The sequence below is a fragment of the Amphiura filiformis genome, chromosome 8 (genome assembly GCF_039555335.1).
Source record: "Amphiura filiformis chromosome 8, Afil_fr2py, whole genome shotgun sequence".
Lineage (NCBI taxonomy): Eukaryota > Metazoa > Echinodermata > Ophiuroidea > Amphilepidida > Amphiuridae > Amphiura > Amphiura filiformis.
This window is the reverse complement of record NC_092635.1, coordinates 56,655,962-56,677,501: the sequence shown is the minus strand read 5'-3', so window position 1 is coordinate 56,677,501 and position 21,540 is coordinate 56,655,962. Positions and strand designations below refer to the sequence as shown.

The following is a 21,540-nucleotide window of genomic DNA, read 5'->3' as shown; positions in this document are numbered from 1 at the left end:
CCTGATCAGGTTTTACAACATCTTTTCCCGCCTCTTTCCTGTCTTCAACAGTTCTTGTGACACTCATGTCATCATCCGTTGGTATTGTTAGTTTCGCGTCATCCTGGGCACCTTCTACCAGTCTCTCGTTTGGGCGGTTCTCTTCAGAAGTTGCCTCCATTGTCTTGTCTACAGATTCTGTCTCTTGTGGACTTCTTTCAACTTCTTTGTGAAGTATCTCTTCAGCAATATCTTCCAATTTCGTTACCGGCGTTTCCTTACTTGTAACCATTTCTCTTGGCCTTCTCCTGATTTCTTCACTGACCTCTTTTTGGAGACTACCTCCTGAATTTTCTTTCACTTTCTTGACTGTCACTTCCTTACTCATTTCTCTTGTATTTCTCCTGGATTCATCTTTCAGTTCTCTTTGCACAGTGCCTTCAGAAATTTCTTTGAATCTTTTAAATGGCGACTCTTTTCCCGATTCCCTGGGGCTTCTTCTCAGCTCTTCTTTGACATCTTTTCGGGGAGTACTATCAGAATTTTCTCTTGTTCTCTTCAATGATGGTTCTTTCCCTGATTCTCTAGGACTTCTCCTCTTCAGGTCATCCTTCACTTTTCTTGGGCGAGTTCCTTCTGGTATATCCCTCGCTTTCTTAATGGGAGATGCTTTAGGTTCTTTACTTGCCTCTTTTGTTATTCTTCTCGGTTCTTCTTTAACACCAATCTGTTCAGTGTTTTCTGTGCTCCTTTTGATCTTCTTTGCTGGAGGTTCGGAGCTGGTCTCTCTAGAACTTTTCCCTCTATCGTCTTTTACTTCTTTGAGGCGACTTCCTTCTGATTGTTCTTTTCTTCTCTTAACTGACAATTCCTTACTTGACTCCCTTGTTTTTCTCCTAACCTCTTCCTTGCTCTCTTTCAGGGTTGACCCTTCAGAGTTTTCTTTCAATTTGTTCACAGATGAGTCCTTGCTCAACTCTCTTGTACTTGATCTGGCTTCATCTTTCACCCTTTTCTTGGGAGTCCTTTCTGATTTCTTACGTGTAGAATCCATCTTACGTGGAGAGTCTGTCTTGTGAGGAGAATCTGTCTTACGTGGAGATTCCGTCTTGTGTGGGGAATCTGTCCTGCGTACAGAATCTGTGGTAGTTGCTTTCCTACTTTTGCCTTCATCTTTTGCTTTTGCTGCAATATCTACTTTGGATTTCTCCTTTTCTACCTTGGCTATTTTGTTGTTACATTCTACCTTGGATTTTTCTTGTACATTTACCTTGGCTTTTTCTGCCACTTCTTTGGATTTCTTTCCTAATTCAACCTTGGCTTTCAGTTTGTCTTTTACTTCAACCTTGGGTTTGTCTTTAACATCCACATCTATCTTGGATTTTTCTTTAACATGCACCTTGGATTTTTCTTTAACATCTACCTTGGATTTTTCTTTAACATCTACTTTGGATTTTTCTTTAACATCTACCTTGGAATTTTCTTTAACATCTGCCTTGGATTTTTCTTTAACATCTACCTTGGATTTTTCTTTAGGAACTTTGGGTTTCTCTTGAATCTCTACCTTGGGTTTGTCTCTGACTTCTACCTTGGATTTCTTTTGAACATCTCCCTTGGATTTCTCCCTAGATTCTAGCCTGGGTTTCTCTTTCCCTTCTACCTTTAATTTGTCTCTGACTTTGCCCTTGGATTTCTCTCCAACTACAATCTTAGATTTCTCTCCAACTACTTCCTTGGATTTCTCTTTAACTACCCTGGGTTTCTCTTTAACTGACTTGGATTTTTCTAGAACTTCTACCTTGGATTTCTCTCCAGCTACCACTTTGGATTTCTCTTTAACTACCTTAGATTTCTCAGGAATTTCTACCTTGGATTTCTCTCCAACTACTATTTTGGATTTCTCTTTAATTGGTTTATCTTTAACTACCTTCGATTTCTCTTTAACTAACTTGGATTTCTCTTTAACTACCTTGGATTTCTTTTTACTACCTTGGATTTCTCTGTGACTACCTTGGATTTCTCTCGAACATCTACCTTAGATTTCTCTAGCATTTCTACCTTGGATTTCTCTCGAACATCTACCTTAGATTTCCCTGTAACTTCTGACTTGGATTTCTCTCGAACTTCTACCTTGGATGTCTCATTAACCTGCATCTTCGACTTGTCTCTCACTTCTGTCTTGCATTTGTCTCCTACTTTTACTTTGGATGCCTCTTTGCCATCTACCTTGAATTTCTCTTTAACATCTACCTTGGATTTCCCTTGAACCTCTACCTTTGATTTCTCTTTGCCTTTAACCTTGGACTTTTCTTTGCCATCTACCTTGGATTTCTCTTTACTTTCTACCTTGGTTTTCTCTTGCACCTCAACCTTTGATTTGTCTCTGACTTCAACCCTGGGTTTCTCTGTAACTTCTATCTTAGCTTTTTCTCCAACTTCTACCTTGGATTTCTCTAGAATGTCTTCAACCTTGGATTTGTCTTGAATATCTTCTGCCTTCGATTTCTCTTGAACTTCAACTTTAGTACCCTCTTTATTACCTTCTGTTTCTACGGAATTCAAGTCCTTATCAACTTTTCTCTCATTTGCTACCACTTCCATATTTGCATCTTCCCTCTTTACATCGCCTTGGTCCATTTCTGTTTCCATTGGTTTTTCCATAACCTCTTCAGATTTTGCATCCTGAGAATCTTTATTGTCACTCTCTTCACTCTCCATCTCCTGTTTTGTTTCTTCGGGATAATACGTCTTGAGTCGCACATGCCATGCTATGCTGGCACATGCTGACACAGTCTTAAATTGGTGAACAATGTTCCGAGGGATGAAATAGATGTCGTTATCTCGAAGACGAATTCGTGCATAGCGGACACCCTCTCGCCTGAGTTGATTCAGTTTTGCATCTTCCACCCACTGCACACACTGCAAGTAAAACAGACAAAAATTGTATTATCTAATTTTTCACAGAAATAAGCCTAGAAACAAGCCATTTTGGTTAGATCAAATACTTACATTGTATTGAGCAACACAGAACACTCCTTATTTGGCCTAAGATCCCATGGAACAACTTCAGAATAGTGGTTGCCAATGCTAATCCTAACCCAGACTTTTGTCTCTTAGTTTAAACTTTAATCCTATTCCTAACTCAAAAACCTAACAGTGATTAGGCAAAAAAAAAAAAATGTTGTGTTGCCCTCCGCGGCCGGGTCAAAATCAGCGAAAATCGGGGCCCGTTTTTTTTTTCCAATAAAAAAAAAATTATTTTTTTTAGTAATTTTTCTTTAACAAATGATTTTTTTTTAACATACATGTACCCCCAAGCCTATTCCCGGATCCCTGACGTTCACTAAAAAGATTGTGCCCCAAGCCAGCACTTTAATTGGATAGTAGGACTTACTCATTGAATCCCAATAACATGGATGTTAGGCCCTTCACAATTGATTTGGAGTTTCCTATTTCCCGCCCGCATCAAAAATTGAGAATTGCAAAATATTTCATTATTTGATTTTTATCTGTTACATTTTTGTTACACTAATTTGCTACTTTCTTACTTTGATCATGAATCCTGAACAAACAAATAACACATATATTAAATTATCAATGTATAAAACCAACCATAATTGCAATATGATCTGCAGTGCCAAAATGTACCATGCAGGATATTGATATTGGGCTGTGACCACTTGTTTCAAAATGAAGAAAATAAAAAGTACCGGTAATAAATAACTAATAATTAAGTTACCTCATGCCTTTTTTAAAGTCTTTAAATAGTAAACTAAGAATTAATTGTGAAGGGTCTTAATATTAATATTTACTTCAATAAAATATTCAACATTGGGTATGAAATACAGCCAATATTATGCATATGCCTCTCTTTACTCATGTTACTGTGAAATAGTAGGTATCAAATGGTTGAGCTGGTTAAAAAAAAAAAAACGAAATCCGGCTGGCTGTACTACCAGATTTTAGGCTTGGGAGGGCAACACAACAATTTTTTTTTTGGCCTTATATGTGACATGATCAATGGGAATGATTCACTTGTTGGCAATATTAAATTAGAAGTTTTTTACATCATTCTCTGGCAGTTTACGAATGCTACATTTTGATGCAAACTCCATCAAAATCGGACATCTGGTTACTGAGTTATGAGCAAATTTATCAACGGCTGAAAACAATATAAAACAAAAGAATTTGAACGTTTTTGCCAATATCTCAAAAACAATTAGCGACATCCAACTCATTCACCTTGATCATGTCACATAGCTATCATACAGATTTCCGTAATCTGATTGGTTGAGGGCATAAACTTGCTTGATGCTCATGTGCCTGTTGGCCACACGAAGGGCATGGTCGATCTGTGGGTACATCCATTAATTCAAACATTACGCGGCTTAGTGCTGTCAGATGACGAGAAGCTTTGCCTGGAATCTAATCATTGTCTACAACCATGACACCTGGTATATATTATTGACTGCTTTATATTCAGGACACCAGTGTTCGAAATTTTGGTTGTCCGTTCGCCCGGGACAACCAAAACATGCACCGGACAACCGAAAATAATGACCAAAGATCTACAGCCAAAAGTCACTTTTTCAGCATGTTAGTTTGCTCAAACCTGACACAACTGATGAACTGTTAAATATTTTTAAAGTAATTGTTCATAAATTGACTACACTCACTCCACTTTATTGGTCACATGTAGTTGTTTCAGATTGTGGCAGCTTACGGACAACCAAAAACTTTGGTGGACAACCAGAAATTACAAACTGGTTGTCCGTGGGACAACCCCTTTTATTTTCTTAATTCAACAATGCAGGACACAGATAAATTGTAGCCCTTGATCATTTCAAAACCATATGACCCAAGATGCTAGCATAGTCTTGAGATCATCGCGGGCCTATAATTTTAACCATGCCCCTCATGGCAGTCAAATGTGTATATCATAATTGTTATCTCTTGTGGGTGAGGGCAGTTATTCTGAAAGCTTTTTTGTTAGTGAAAGTATCGGTGGGATACTGTATGTAGATAGAGCACCTGTAGATCTATAAATTGAGATACATGTAATCATCACTGATCATTTCTTACCTGTGAGACAGGTGGTTCATGGAGGTCAAGTTGTAAACCCTGCACTACATCAAAAAAGTTGCGTGCGTCAAACGCTATCACATCTTTCACATCTCGGTACATACATGTACCTCTGTTGAGGAAAAAGAAGAGAAAAAGATATGTACGGGCATCCTTCAAATCAATGTTCAATGGCACATAGACATGTATCCATTCATGTAGCTGCTATATGTACATGATTTGCATACACATTGTATTCCTACACAAGTGCATGCAATCATACACACAGCAACTAATGGACATGTACGTCTTCCTGCTGCTGGATATACATCTCTTTGCCGAACATGGCGGTGATAATCCACTAGTCCAGCAATATGGATTCAAACAGATTGACCACGCACCCTATTCTCCTGATTTGGCACCCTGTGACCAGCTATCTTTTCACGAAGTTGGAGAAGGAACTTGGTGGTCGCCATTTTCTGTCAGATGATGTGGACCACTTCCTGGAGGTCCAAGATCCCACCTTCTACACAGAAGGGATCTGATTGTTGAAAAATGTATGATTTCCTAAAAATTCTGCCTTAGGCCACAAACTTATCAATCACCCCTGGTATCATGAGCAATTTGTTAATATGTTACTTATTAGCAAAATCTGGCCTTGTTACACTCAAGGAAATTATTTTTGTAACTCAATAATTTGTTTTGAGATGAAAAAAGTGAACTATTTATCACTTTTTTAGATTTTGTAGGCAAAAACTGTTTTTGCCAAGCAGCAAAAAACATGTTTTTTCCCACCTGCGGAGTTATATAAGTGATCCACCAGTGGAGCTCCTGCGCCCCTCCACAGAACTTCCAGTAGCTGATGTTCTGCGCTCGGGGTGCAGAGAATCCACTGTTGGAGTTGCTGCACTTGGTAGCAAAATAATGTTCGTGTTATATATAGTTGATCGTTGCTGCGCCAGGGGGAGTAGAGAATCCACAGTCATGAGTTACTGCTCAAGCACAGTTTTTTATAGTAGCGGTACATTTTTTCCGATCGCAGCAACTCCAACAGTGGATTCTCTGCACCCAAGAGCAGGAATGATCCCCAGCACAGAACATCCACTAACAAAAGTTCTGCAGAGAGGCGCAAGAGCTCAACTGGTGGATCTGACTGGATCACAAACATTTGTAGTATTTTTGTACATATGACAGCATTCAAGCTTTGACTTGCGTTTGGAGGACAGAATGGTGGAAACTTAAAGTGAAAGATATCCTACTTAAAGGAACATTTTCTGGGGTGAAATTTTGTGTAGAAACTGAATCTGACATAAAAATGCATAATTATCAACTTGAAAATTTTCCCCATAGCACTGTACAGGCATATTTCTGCCCGAAGTCCCCAAATTTGAGCAAAAATTGGAGCAAAAAAAATAAGTCCTTCAAAATGGGGATACTCAGGGCTAAACAAAAAACATGTTGCTCTAGAGGGAGGCTTTGGTAAGGGCAACATGTCTTTTGTTTAGCCTCAAACCTCACAATTTTGAAGGACTTATTTTTTTTGCAAAATCCGTGACTTTTTTCACGCCCTCAAAATCCTTAGGGGTGGGGGTAGCATTTTGCAAGTTATTTTATTTTCTGTAGATCTAGCTTACTTGTTTGTTATATCACCATTTAGCAAATGAAATACTGAGCAAAAAAACACTTAAAGCATCCCTATAGCTCATACCATTGTGGAGATATGGCATTTTCAAATTGAAAATGATGCGAATATTGTATTTTTTTCTAAATCAATTGTCACCCGAACCCTCAAGTTTCTACCCCTGCTACAAAAATAAAGAAATATATGGAACTCATTCAATGCTTTTAATATCACAATTGTACCCTTGTTACACAATTAGAATAGAAAATTAGGCTCTATTTGATAGTTTTCATGTTCATATACTCACAGGAAATCTGCAAGTCAAAATTTTTGTCACCCCAAAATGGCCATTTTCGGCCAAAATCGGACAAAAAAATGATTTTTTCTCAAAATCTATAAAAAATAGGGAGTTTTAAGTGCCAAAATCTGAAACTAGATGACATTTTACCCTTGGAAACATATTAACATTCAAGAATTTTGGTTCTTTTCACCCCTAAATACTTTTTTCACACGCGTGTCCGCCAAACGTAAGTCAAATCTTGAACGCTGTCATATACATGACCTGCTGCAAAAACCTGCAAACTAGTGCTGTCGTCGGCACTGTTTTTTAATGTCGACATGTCGATATAATTCGTATACCGACGTCAACAGTGTGTCGACATAAAAAAAATTCTAAAAAAATAAAATAAAATAAAAAAAAATAAAAAAATTTATTTTTTTATTTTCAAAAATATTTTTGGCCAGAAAAGCAAGTTATAGGCCCAAAATGACTTGTTATTCAAGGCTGGAAACCAGAGAAATATTGCTACTCAAAAAAAAAATGCCAATTTTTTTTTTACAAAGTTTGATAAAGTTGTACATTTTAATTACTTTTACTTCTATTGAACAGCTAGCAATGCATACTAATTCAATGTGTCCCTGACTGTTCAATAGAAGCAAAGGTAATCAAAATTTACAACTTAACCCAACTTTGTAAAAAAAAATTGGCATTTTTTTAATTTTTTTTTTTAGAATTTTTTTTTGATGTCGTCATTTCGGGATACGTGCCGATGTCGACATAAGGCATGTCGACGACGGCACTACTGCAAACCCTAACTGCATTTTACTATGTGATTCGTCCAAGTGAAAAGTCAAGTGAAAATTCAAACTTACAGTTGTGAATCATCTGTACCATGAACAGCCTTGAGAATAGCTCCCGCCGCTGTGGTGTGCCTATCAAACCCTTGTCCTACATGGTCTGCATGGAATCGTGTCCTGTCTTCTACTAACACTTCACGAGGTTCCGATGCACGAGGAAGATATTGAAGATTTCTCAGCTCATTTAAGCCCGATCTGTAACAAATTATGATGCATAAACATGTACATGTGGTGAAGTAAAAAGCAAACCCTGTATCCAAATAATCACATGTCCTGCTCTACGTACATGTACATGTATAAGGAGTATTAAAGTTTGCCTGCAAAATGAATGGCACTATTTGGAAAGCACATGCTCTACATGTATTAACCCTAACGCCCAAAGGGATTTTTGATGACTGGAAGGGAATAGATGTGATATTATGCAAATTGTGACTTCAGAATATCAATTTAATAGAAAAATACATGGAACTATGCAGGGTTTAATTCCGGTTTTTAAAGCATTTTGCTGAAGGGGTATATTCCACATTTTTTGTACGGTACCCTTTCAATTGTGCATTTTTCATCTGCAAGGGTATAAAACATTGCCCAGAAGGTATTTTTATTTTAACAATGTGTGTCTCAACATAGACCCTAGAATGTCACTGAATTGTTGGTCAATTTTTTTTTTTTCCAGGACGCTCAAGAATCTAAAAAGTGTGTGGGGGATGGGAGGGGGTACAGACCAAAAACCAAAAATTTTCGCTGGTAAAAACTATTTGCTACTGACTCCTGCCCCACTAGCTCTAAGGCCATAACCCCATGGTTCATTCTCATAATAAGGCCAAAAAAATAAATTGTGGTGTTGCCCTCACCGACCATAAATTTTGAAAAATCAGGGTCGCTTTTTTTTTGTTTTGAATGAAGATTTTCACAGATATGTAGAAAAAAATTAATGTTTTTCACTTAAAATTTAAGTTTTGAAAGACTAGTCTTAAACTGATTATCTAACAAGTATCCAGTAGTCAAAATTCCATAATGGAAGAAGCATTATTTAATATTTGTAGGGATTTTTAAAAACTGTTCTAGATTTTTTTTTAAAAAGAAAAAGAAAAGAAAATTGACCGACAGCCCCAACTTTCCCATTTTTTTCCCACTTGAGGGCAACACAATCAATTAATTTTTTTGGTCTATAATAAGGGTATATTTTCATCGCCTATCACTACTAGATAAAAATATCGGGTTTTTCAATATCAAATTGAATATACGTGTATACATATGAACTTGCACATTTTCAAGATTTTGTATGTGTTGGGCTTTTCACTTTGCATTTTAAGGGATACTGATAGTGTGTGAACGTGCAGGGGTAGCGCTAGAACTAAACACTCCAGTGTCCACAGGGACCCCCGAACTTGCAGAAAATTAAAAAGTAGGGGGTCCGGAGTAGAGTTTGGTGAGTCCGAGTTGCCCAAATGCAGCATAAATAGTATGTCTGCAATAGCGATAGATTGAAACTTGCAGAAAATTGAAAAACAGGGGGTCCGAACTCTATTTTGGTGGGTCCGGGACCCCAAAACGCGACCTAGCGCTACCCCTGTGAACGTGTAAATATACACATGATTTGTGCGATAAAGTAAACCCAGGAACAATGTAGAAATTACGCCCAAATGAATGTAATTTTGTTCTTACCTTCTCTTTGACTTCGCAGGTGACTTGGGTAGATCAGCTGTTGGAACCATCTGCTCCCCTGGTCGCACCCACAAAATAGGCCCATCATTGCTCTCTTTCCTCGACTCCACTTCAACACTGGATATCTTACCCCAAGGCATAGAATATTTTAAGAATGGATTCAACTCCAAGAGATCCAAAAAGTCCTCAAAGAAATCACCAACTTCTTCATTGACTGTACCTACTAAACTAAGCTGAAGCAGAGGCCCTGTACGGAAAGTCCCGTTACAGTATGTCCGTGCCACATCTTGCTGGAATTGCGGCATCGTCGTGGTGACTATGTCCGATTTTCCCAGAGGCTGCGTTTTCACGATGGTACTGGGGTGTTTGATTGCAAAATAATCGATAAAATCTGGTAGATACGCAGCGGAACCATGCACAATACCCATCACATGGTCAGCTACACCTGGGCTGCTCTCGCCGTACACAATCTGAAAGTAGTAATTGACAAATCGTTCAAGCGCTTCACCTTTCAGATAGGCAATCTCATCTGAATACACATGCACAACAGAAGCACCGCCGTTGGCTTGCTTCTCAATGTGGATAAGTCTATCAAACTCACACGCCGAGTCTGCTCTTGTCCAACTATCTTTTTGCTTGATCATGTGATCGGCATCAGAACCTGAGAGATGAGGTTGTTTTTGTGCAGGTGCGATGATGGGTACTTCTTGACAGTTAGCCAAGTTATCACCACTTCCATTAGTAACAACTGGTGGTGATATTGCTTTATCACCTAATCGACTTTCTACAGGTGGTGATACTGCTTTACTATCACCTAATCGACTTTCTACTGGTGGTGATATTGTTTTACTATCACCTAATCGACTTTCCACAGGTGGTGATATTGTTTTACTATCACCTAATCGATTTTCTACTGGTGGTGATATTGCTTTACCATCACCTAATCGATTTTCCCCATTGGCATTATCAGTCCGAGCAGTTTGCCCTTGATGAAGTAGTTGATTGCTTCTTGCATCATCAGTTTGTGCTGATAAGTTGACATCTTTATTACTGACAACATCAGCTGTTTCATTTACAATCTTTGGTTTATGATGATGATGACGACTATGCTCTCTGTCCCTATGCCTCTCCTTGTGATGGTGGTGATGATGATGATGGTGGTGCTTGTGCTTTTTTGGTTTCACCCTTAACAGATCTTCCTTCCGTATATGAATTTTCAATCCCGGACTACCATCTTTCTTCACAATTCTCGACTCCAACCTGCTGCTCTTCAAAAGGCTGGAATTGCCATTCTTCATCAGACTCTCTTGAAGAAGCTCTCTCTTTGCTGCTGGTGGGGGTGGTGGTGGTGATAATGCTGATACAATATTTGCGGGAGGTATTGCTGTAGTTGTCACGGGCAGCTGCTGATTTACAGCTACTGATGCTGTTGATGTGCCTGTGGTTTGATTTGAAGATGATACTGTTGGTGGACTTTCCCTGTGTGTTTGTGAACTTTGCCTGAGGGGATTGTCTTGATTATTAACTGATAGAGGTGGTGGTTTGGTGTTCGTTGGAGACAATGCCTGTGCCTGCTCTGCCATTGGTATTGACATTGACAATGGCTTTAAAGTGACCTCCACTCGGCTGGATGGTTGACTTCTTTTATCCAGGCAATCTGGACCTGGAAAAAATAAAGCAAAAGTATCAAATTATGTGTATTTTGCAAATTGCCAATTTAAATTAAAAAGTCATGCATGAATGGAATGTAAGGCTCTTCACAATCAATTCTTAGTTAACTGTTAACCGCCCGCGCCCACGTCCAAAATTGAAAATTGCAAAATATTTAATTATTTTATTTATATTTTGCATTTTGTCCTTTAAAATTGCTTGACTTTTACTTGCTACTTTCTAACATGAATCATATCAACAATAATGATGAAAAAATAAACAAACAGCATAACTGCACCTTATACTATGTGTAAAAGTAAGCATAGTAATGAAATAATTAAATGCCGGCTCCAGTCAAAACGGGTTGATAATTGGTTGTGATAACTAATACTAAATAAAGCAAATAATAGATAATTAATGATTAAAAGTCACCTCGTCCTATTTTTAAAATCTTGAACAGTAAACTCGTAATCAATTGTGAAGGGCCTAACCAATCGCATCAAAAGATGATATGGATGAAATCATGTATGACAAAATAAAGAACATCTAAATCATGACTTAAAGTCTGAATGCCTTGACCAATTTTAACAACTGATAACTCAAAAATAAAATCGATAAAATTACGCTTTTAACATGAAAAGTATTATTTTGAAGTCCACACTTTTGATGTGACTGTTTTTAATTACAAGGGCTGTTAGGCCAAAAAAACATGTTTGTTTCCTGTGTTTGTTTCCTGTAGCAGGTCTAAAAAGTCAAATGCGAAATGCGTTTTTTTATTTTTATTATTATTTTTTTAAATCCACGCCTTGAAATGAAAAAAAAACACCTTTTTTACCGCAAATTGGAATGGGAATTTACAGTGGGTCTCTCCCCGTATTTCTTCATATTCAAGAATATTTATGATCCCCTTTCAACCTGCAGATTAAAAAAGGTATTTAAAAAAATGTGTGATGTTTTCTCCTCACTCTGTGTTCAAGAAAATAAAGCACTAATGTTTTGGAATTTAAAAATTATCATCCTGAAATTGCCATTAGCTAGGGCTGCTAAGAATACGCAATTGCATTATTTGCGGCGCAATTTGTGTTTTTTGGCTCCAAATGCGTTTTTTGACATTTTTGAAAAAATGTGGTTTTTTTTTACATTTTTGAAAAAAACACTAGACTATGTTTTTATATCCGGGCCCAGTTTATCAGTTTTAATCACTCTCTACTGTCGCAGAGCATAAAACCGAATCTCGCCACAATATTGACTGGGACTCCACCAAGGTTTTAGCCAAGGATGATTTTGAGTACACCCGCTCCAGATCAAAAAAGAAAACACCAGAACTAAATCGTGATCAAGGACTGGAATTGCCAACCCTCTACAACGCCCTCATTCGACCAAAAGTCGCCAATGATCAACAAAAGAGCAAGTCCATCACAACATCACAGGACTTCTTCTGATGAAGATGTGTCACACATCGAAAATTCAAGGTTAGTTGGATTTTTGTGCTAAAAGTCAGTTTAAACTTTTAGAAATTATTTTGAAGCATTGATTTTTTTTTTGCCCAAAATGGTGCCATGGATGCAAAAACATTTGATAAAAGGTGAGGCTGCCTGTTTTTGTTATTCAATTCTAAAGGGGCTCATCAGTAAAGTTACTTCCTGTTTTATAGTTGAGAACAATGATACAATACATTGCTCATAGGCTTAGGAAGATTTTCAACATGGGGGGGGGGGCGAAACTTGGAAAAAAAATGTGTGGCCACACTGGGGGGTGCGGGATGGGGGTTTCCCCCCTCGCAGTCAGAAAATTTTGTAAAATATAGGTCACAAAGACCCATTTTCCTCTATTTTATCACAATTTTTAATTTCACCTAGGATTATTGGGGGGGCTGAAAGGTATTCCAGCCCCCGCACCAAAATTATTGAGGGGCTGAGCCCCCTCAAGCCCCCCGGTTCCTAAGCCTATGTTGCTTGTTTGCAATGATGCATTTTAATACAAAAACGAAACGGTCTCAGATACACCATATGGTCATGTGTCATATGGTGGGGCACATACGAAAGCTTATGTTCCAAGGAAACCAACAATGCAAAAATGAAGTTGGTATACAGGGTGCGTAAGAAAATATATAGGGTGATATTGATCATGAAAAAAATTAATTTTACTAGTAAATTCATAATTTATTGCATTTGCTACTGATATGGAAATACCTCAAATGTAATCTAATTTTGTGGCAGGCAACAATATGAGCTTGAATAAAATTTATACTTTTGCTATGTTATGAATGACCAAAGTGGTGATACAGGGTGTGAAAATATATGTTAACTTCACGCACAAAATGTTGATTACATTTTTGAATATAAACGGTTCCAAAAAAATAAGTCCCCCCTAAGTATTTTTGGTATAATCCAAAAACGGCTTGATCAATTCTCTTGTTTTTTAAGTTTGGAGGGAGCACACCACTAAATCAATGCGCCATTTGTGCAACCCTACTGAGTTCCGGTAAAATACAGAAAGTTTTTGAGGTATTATGGGCTGCTCTTTGGACTAATAATCAGAACGAGTAGCGAATTGTAGCTTAAATGAAAGTGTAAAGCCTGTGCATGAATTTGAATCAACAAAAAGTCACATTTTTATAATTATCGAGAAAATAGGTCCGCGTATTAAAAATTGGGCAGAAACAGGTTTGCAGTCTTGAGAGCATGTCAAAAGACTACCCATACATTGAAACATATGTTAAATTTTCATCGATTTGCAATTGACTGGTTATCATTAAATTTCTCAAAAAGCGCCGAAAAGGCCTCAAAACGAGCAACGAAAACTGGTGTTTCTACACATATTTCAATGGGGCGATTATTTAGTGGTGTGCGCCCTGGAACATAGGCTGATTAGTTATGCATCAAGTGAACGGTGTTTTCTTGTTCTGTTATCATCTTCACTGAGAAATACAGCCATTTATAAAATTTTAGGACCAAAAAAAAAGCTGCACTTTTCTACATATAGGCTTTTTATGCGTGACTTTTGGTTTCAGACCTCTTTCACTTGAATAAAATTAATCAAAAAGGAATGTTTCTATATTTTTCTTTGTTTTTTATTAAAATAACTTAAGTTAAGGCCAGAGTAATGGAAGACACATTCGTCCACGACCAAATTTGAGATTTTTTGATTTATCAACACTAAGATGTATTCTTTCACTTGAAACTGATAAAATACAACTTTCTAATATTTATTCGTATTTTTGCTTGATTTATATCACTCTTTTCAACTCTCAAAAGTCACATGGCTCAAGACAGCTTAGTAACTTGGCGGGAAATACTGAGTCAGAAATGCGCGAATGCAAAATATTGTGATTACCCGCGTATGTCCAACGCAGTCAAGGCGCATTCGGTATGTTGTTAACGCCAGGAAATGTGGTGTAAACAAAACAAAAATTTGCAGTCAAAATGCCACTTAGATTTTTTAATTATTTTGAATTTTGGCGCGCTGAAAGCAGAGATTATAGATTCATTGGTGCAAAAGATGCATATTTAGACCATGCACCAGATACAGCTTTTACAAGTGTGAAAGTCTTACCGTTTTAAAATTTAAGGACGTTTTGTGCATAATTTTGACATTTTTTTACTAAAACATCGATTTCTCAGAGTTCACTTTTGACAATATTGCGTGATTTTTGTGTCAAGATAACTCGAAAAATATGCAAGCAAAGGGTAAACTTTTTGCACTATCCTTTAGAGTACATCAAAGTCTAGGGAAGGTTTTTCATTTTTTCAAAATATTTGTTTTAAACAAAAATATGTACCATTATGTGCAATTTTTAGCTTTTATAGAGTGACAAAATGGCTTTTTTCACATGTTTTTTCAATATATCAAAAAGAGACGAATTTCAAAAAATAAAAAACCTTCCCTAAGTTCATGTCTCTTCTTCATGAAAAGCTAACTGATTTTTTTTTACTCCGAACGGATTTTTTTCTAAGTTGTCACAAAAACATTGGGGTAAAAAAGTGAATTTTTGTGATTTTTTCAAAAACTTGAGATTGTTGAACAAATCTGGCGTCACCATGGGATTCCTTGACTCATTTCCTTTCCAAAAATGTATAGTTTTATATACTTTGGACATACAATTCAGAAATAATGAAGCTCGAAAAGGTCCATGTTCTCTCCCATTACACTGCCCTTAAGATGTTCATGAATTAATTTTTACACTTATCAAACATGTTTTATGGTTCAGTGAGTAATCATATTGCCATTTATGAAATTTTATTCAGCAACAAAAGTTGCACTTTTCTCAATTGGCTTTTTGTAATATATGCATTAAAATGAGTAAATTTAACAAGTTTTTCATTCTAATTTAATTTATTGGGAAGGAACAACTGTCACATGTACTTCAATGATAAATCTTGTGTTCATTGATTAATTTATCCAATGGACCAACAGATTCCTGGTTAGATCTTTTATGCTGGCCCTATACACTTGTTTCATTGGTTGAATGGTTCAAAAAACATTTATATGGATGACCTTTATCAAGACTCAACTTGTTACAAGCGGACAAGTGAGGGACCACATCACCTTAAAGGACTTTGCAGCAAATCCTGCAGCATGCGGGGAACCAGCTTGACCAACAGCAGAGAAGAACGGTGCTTGGAAGCCATCTCACATGAAGGAAGGCCTATTCATTATTGAAAGACATTAATTAATAAGCTGCAGCATTCAAATTAGTATATTCACTGAACCATAAAAACTGTTTTTGAATGTGTGATACCTAAATCAGGAAAAGCTTAAACTTAATTAAATTGCTTCTTTTTGATTAAATTACTCACTCACTTTAAGGGAAGGGGTATGAACGTTTGGACAGTATTTATTGTGGGACATTAGAGCACATCAGACATATCGAATGGTATTCTGAATACGAAGAATGTCCTTCTGATATAAAATAATTTTGATTTTTTGAAATTCGCAATGTACATTAATACACATTTTATGGCAAATAATTAAAAATTGATATTTTTGATATTTAACAGTACTCGAAGTAAATTTTACAAATCTGATGATTTATACTTAAAGTATACAAATGTATGTAGGTGGGATCAATTGAAAATTTTGCCCTTTCGTATTGAAGATATGGATTTTTTTTCCAAAAACACCAAAAAAAGGTCTTTTTCGGAAAAAAATCCATATCTTCAATATGAAAGGTCAAAATTTTCAATTGATCGTCGGCTTTTCCTCCCAGCTACATATACTTTAAGAATATATCATTAGATTTATAAAATTTACTTCGAGGACTGTTATTATATCAAAAATGTGAAAAATTTGTATTATTTATAGATTCGTGAATTTCAAAAAATGAAAATTATTTGATATCAGAAAGACATTCTTCGTATTCATAATGCAATTCAATATGTCTGATGTGCTCTCATGTCCCACAAAAAATACTGTCGAAACGCTCAAAACGCTCATTCCAGATCCCTTAAAGGGGGAAATTGTCAAACACAAATTCAAGCATAAAAAGCCTACATGTAGAAAAATGCAACTTTTTTTTGGCCGAAAATATCGTAAATGACTGCATTTTGCAATGAAGATGATAAAAAGTAGCAACAAAAAACCGCTCACTTGATGCATAACTAATCAGCCTATGTTCCAAACTTTAAAACAAGAGAATTGATCAAGCCGCTTTTGGATTATACTAAAATGTCTTGGGGGAGACTTACTTTTTGAAACCGTTTATTTTCTTTAGAGTGTATCCTACATTTATTTTAACTGCATATATTTGAATTCCTGGGGTAAAAAGCTTTCCAAAAATGTATACATTTCCTATCTTAGGGTGTATAATTCTCAAGATACAACAATTGAAAGCCAAAACATATGTTGTGACTGAAAATCTTGACATTTGTGTGTAAGTGAATAGGAAAAATTGAGGTTCTTGTGACTTGCAGTTCTCAGTGAATACTTGTAAACACGATTTAGATCAAATTAATAGTTGAATCAGAATTATGAACAGGCTGCGACAAATCGCCTGTCCGATAGCCCGGGGCAATAACATTTTTTGTCGGGCAATTAAAACTCTGAAGAGCTGTGCCCGATCGGGCAAGTCTAAATTTAAACCAATTAAAGCTTGATGATTTAAAATATGGAGTATTTCTGTCCAACTTGGCGTTTTCACAGAAGTAAAAAAACGTCAAAACAAAGTAGAAAACTTCTTGAAATGGAACTCAAATTTCGCTAGGCACTCGTATCCCACACCAGACTTGCAGACATGTATGTATATATGCTAATGAACATCATGCCGTTCACGTGACGTATTGGAAGTTTGGCCAATTATAGAACCTGTTTCGTGCAAATATCATGACGTCAATGACGTCAACTGGCCATGTATTTGCATATGATTGAGATTGAGATGTACTAGTGGTTGGCGAAATACGTAAATTTATCGCCGTGACTTTACTGACAAAATTTCACATAAAATACTCATTATTATCCACATGTAAGAAACAAACAGTGATATAATTGAATGAAATGTTAATTTTTTATGCATTTCATAAATACTCATTTATTTATCAACTTAACTGAGAAAAGTATTGGATTTCCGTAAGAATGAAACTAGCAAATTCGGCACACTTACGGTACTATGCACTGCACTGCACGATGTGTACGGTATGTGACTTTGTCGACAATTGTTGCCGGGAATATTGGTTAATTTCGGGCAATTTCGGGCAACCAATTTTTGGATAATTGGATAAAAAAAAAATTGCCTGCCCGATCGGGCAAGCTAAAAAATAAAATTTGTCGCGGCCTGATTATGAATGATCAAGCTTTCATTTGAGGTATGATTTGCAAGTATAGCACACAATTTGACAATGATATAATTTAAAATTCAAAAAGATGCCATGTCTCCCATAGAGAATGCACAGTGCCATACTACTCCACCGCTTATCCTCCACCGCTATCCACCAGGTTTATCTTCGTTAAACATTTTGGTATTTTTCACTAATTAAACAAATTGGCATGAATTCCAAATTGAGAAACATGTATTTGAAAATTAGAATAATCAGGCTGTATAAATGAGCCCAAACTTGATGCAATTGGACCAAGAATAGCCCTGTGACAACAAGTTTTAAAAAGAGGAGAGAAAAATGTAACATCACCAGGTATTTTGGGGTCCCACCCACCATAAGACACATGACCATATACATGTACATGTAGTTAGCTTAGGAAAGTATTTGTAAGTTTGTTTGGATAAAGGTGACAGTGCATCTACTATCTTGGGTTCTTTTTTCCCCCAATTTATATTATCGAAGTTAAAACATAACACTCATTAACCTATCAAAATGAAAAATATCAAGAAATTAAACGGAAGTGCATACACACCCACCCCTCTCCATACACGCCACCACCACAAAGTTCGCACCAACATCACCAAAACATGCCCTCCAAATAATGTAGCTTTAATATAGGCCTACTCACCACTAAGAAACTCTAAAAATATGCAGTATGCAGGTATATGCAAAACGAACCTGCCATACCCATTACAAAATGACACCAATTTTTAATTTTCATCTGTCAAAAAGATGATTAGTTTCACGGCACAAACTTCAAATTTTATTTTAAAGTTACTTTCACTTTGTGCAGGTAGATTTTCTATGTTACCTGCACAAATGCAAGTAACTTTTTTCTGGTAAATCGAACACTGCATGTTTATTAAATGCCGACCGGTATAAGTTTTATGCAAAGTAATATCCAATTCTCGATCATGAGAGCCAACTTGGGCATGCTCAAGATGTTTTCGTCCAGCATACAATACGAAGACCATGCTAGTTTGCTAGTTAAGTTACGACGCAACACCAGGGCTGTCAACTTTTTGGAATTGCTTGGCGTGAGACAGAGTCGTACCGGGATTTGTCGACTCCAATGGAATGTGAAAAGCAGGGGTGGTGGGGGGTGGGGTAGGAGCAACAAATTATTCATGACGATGCGTGAGATTTTACTCATTTACCAGCTTTTTGCGCGAGATTTACTACCTACATGTAGGCGTGAGATTATACTACCTTGGCGTGAGACCGTGAGAAACTGACCCAATGCGTGAGACTCACGCACAATGCGTGAGAGTTGACAGCCCTGCGCAACACAGCTTTTACTTAATTGACCAATCATGGTTCAAATACAGTCTTCGCTAGCATGCTAGGGAAGGTAGGTTTGGTGATGTAGATGATGTAATAGATCATGTACATCAATGTAGATGGCACATTGCTTATTCCACAATATTTTTGCTAAGGTATATCCTTTCATCTAGTACAAGGAACTTATACGATGTCCTCATTCACAAACTGATACTATCTGTCCATCGTATAAGACTGTTACCGCACGGCAACTGGTTGAAGGAATATTACACAGTCAAGAATAGGCTCCATCATTTTTTTGTTCTGAACTCTCCCAGTCTCCCAAAACATCAAAACATCAAAAGCGTTGCACTTATACTTACTTAAGACTGTCCTTTTTCATATATCTCAGACAAAGTAGGGCCAACTTGCCTAGAAATGGTCAAATTTTGGCAAGAAATATCTCTGTGTAATCCTATGTAAGTCCCATATCACATCGTTAGGCCAATGGAACTCGATTATTAGTTTCCGATTGGATGTTTGAAAAAAAGGACGAGGTCGCTATTTCATTATATTCATTATTCGGTCTCTTTTCATTATCCATTATGTCAACAAAATCAATGATTTTATGAACAGCTTTCTCCAAATTTAGGTTCCCCACCAGTACCAAAGTATATATTGTTGATGAAAGACCATCTCAAAACCGGTATTAATGCTTAAATCATCTTTACAGACATTTTGCAACAGATTGAGAAAAGATTTGAATTTGTTTCCACAAAAAATGAAAAGAAATTTGCAATTTTTGTAATCACTAGAAACATGATGAGGTAATCCTTAAATTTCCATTATTTACTACATCCTCTACCCCTACAACTAAGAAAAACTGCTGATTATGATCAGCAGGGGATGTCAGACATTTTTAGAGTTTCAATTTTGATTATTTCCATTTCAATTTTCAAATAATTGACTTTTTTATGAAAATAATGAAAGTTTTGGTCAAATTGAAAAAGTGATGCGGGCGGTCAATAGGAAACTAACAATCGAATTCCATTAGCCTTATCGGCGATCGAGGTTTTTTTTTTTTTTTTTTTTTGGTTGGTAACCAACAGCGTCTTTCATGTGACGTGACACGGCTAAAATAAACGACCGGGAATCGGGGATCGTTAAAACGTCAACAAATTTCAAAACATAGAAAGCAGTAAACTTATTGGCGAGCGGTCCGAATTTTGAGCCATAAGTTTACGTGGTGAACTATCCTTTCATCATGCTCATGATTGAGAATTAGATATTTTGCTAGGGCCTTGGCTATAATTAACTATTTTATAAATATAAAATACAATGACTGTCAAGTGTCAATCATGCATGCATGAAATGATTTTTTTTAAATCAATATCACATCATCCCCTCCCCCACATCATGCACATGCACATTGTGACATTGATTGTTGACAAGCATGACAGTTGGCTTTACCTGTAGTCAAGTTGGCAAATATGTTATCATTTTCTCCACGACTGCCACTTATTGAGCGAATTCTTGGCGGCCTTACAGGGGAAGGGGAAAGATCCGAGTCACTTGTACTGGAATTATATCGCTGCCTGTAATCCCCATACTCTTCCTCCAAATACCCTGAACTTGACAGTCTTCGATAGTCGTGCTGTACTCGCCTTCTTTTACCTGGTGTTTCGGGACTCGTAGGCAAAGAAATGCTTTCTGTAGCCCGAGTCATGTCATTGAAATTTGATCTGGGAATCATGATATTCAGATTCTTCCCTGAAAAACCATTTTCATCTTTTGTTTCTATCCCATTTGTTTTTGTTGACTGATCAACTGCTGCTACAGCAGCCATGTTGTTGCACGGTATTCACGTTTCTTTGCTAATGAGGGTGCGGCAAACCTACGAAACTAGATAAACAAAAACATCCCGATTGGCTCTTGTTGGGCGCATTTATGAGTAGTCTCCACAGCAGCCAGTTTGGTTCCGCTCCCTCCACACAAACAGAGAGGGAGCGTAACCAAACTGGCTGCGGAGGAGACTAATTTATGAGCTGCCCGGGATGAGCTGCTGGCCCCAGAGCTCTGTATGAGCAGGGAAAGTGCACTCCCGGTGTTATCACTCAGAGCACACCACTCCACGCCATACATAAATTCTCCCAGTCACATTTCCCCAATATGAAATTTTAAAAAAGTTAAATTTTAATATTACTTCTATTAAAGTTTGGCAGAGGCGGGGTTCGAACTCACGGCGGACCACGCCGCTTTGGATATGCTCTATGAGCCTAGCGCCTTAGACCACTCGGCTACTTGTCTTGATGGAATCCATTTGAAACTTATTTGAAGATATAATCGCAACTTCAA

At 37.0% G+C, this 21,540-nt stretch overlaps 1 protein-coding gene and 1 long non-coding RNA gene across 2 annotated transcripts in view; both read right to left on the bottom strand.

The window, feature by feature from the left end:
* The window catches only part of LOC140159268 (uncharacterized), a 486,168-nt gene that overhangs the window by 422,781 nt on the left and 41,847 nt on the right, over positions 1-21,540 (bottom strand). The window lies entirely within an intron of this gene.
* Positions 1,933-21,071, bottom strand: LOC140159262 (uncharacterized). The gene is made up of 5 exons (XM_072182675.1): positions 20,656-21,071; positions 9,464-11,126; positions 7,814-7,993; positions 5,062-5,173; positions 1,933-2,898 (listed from the first exon to the last, which is right to left on the bottom strand). Exons 1-5 carry the CDS (start codon positions 21,029-21,031, stop codon positions 1,945-1,947), a joined length of 3,285 nt encoding a protein of 1,094 aa, XP_072038776.1. The 5' UTR covers positions 21,032-21,071; the 3' UTR covers positions 1,933-1,944.

Excerpts from the sequence above, each read along its gene's own strand:
- LOC140159262 (XM_072182675.1), bottom strand. The coding sequence starts at position 21,031 with ATGGCTGCTGTAGCAGCAGTTGATCAGTCAACAAAAACAAATGGGATA. Across the intron at positions 11,127-20,655 it reads ATTTGCCAACTTGACTACAG|GTCCAGATTGCCTGGATAAA; the intron begins GTAAAGCCAACT and ends TATTTTTTCCAG. Across the intron at positions 5,174-7,813 it reads GGTACAGATGATTCACAACT|AGGTACATGTATGTACCGAG; the intron begins GTAAGTTTGAAT and ends TTTCCTCAACAG.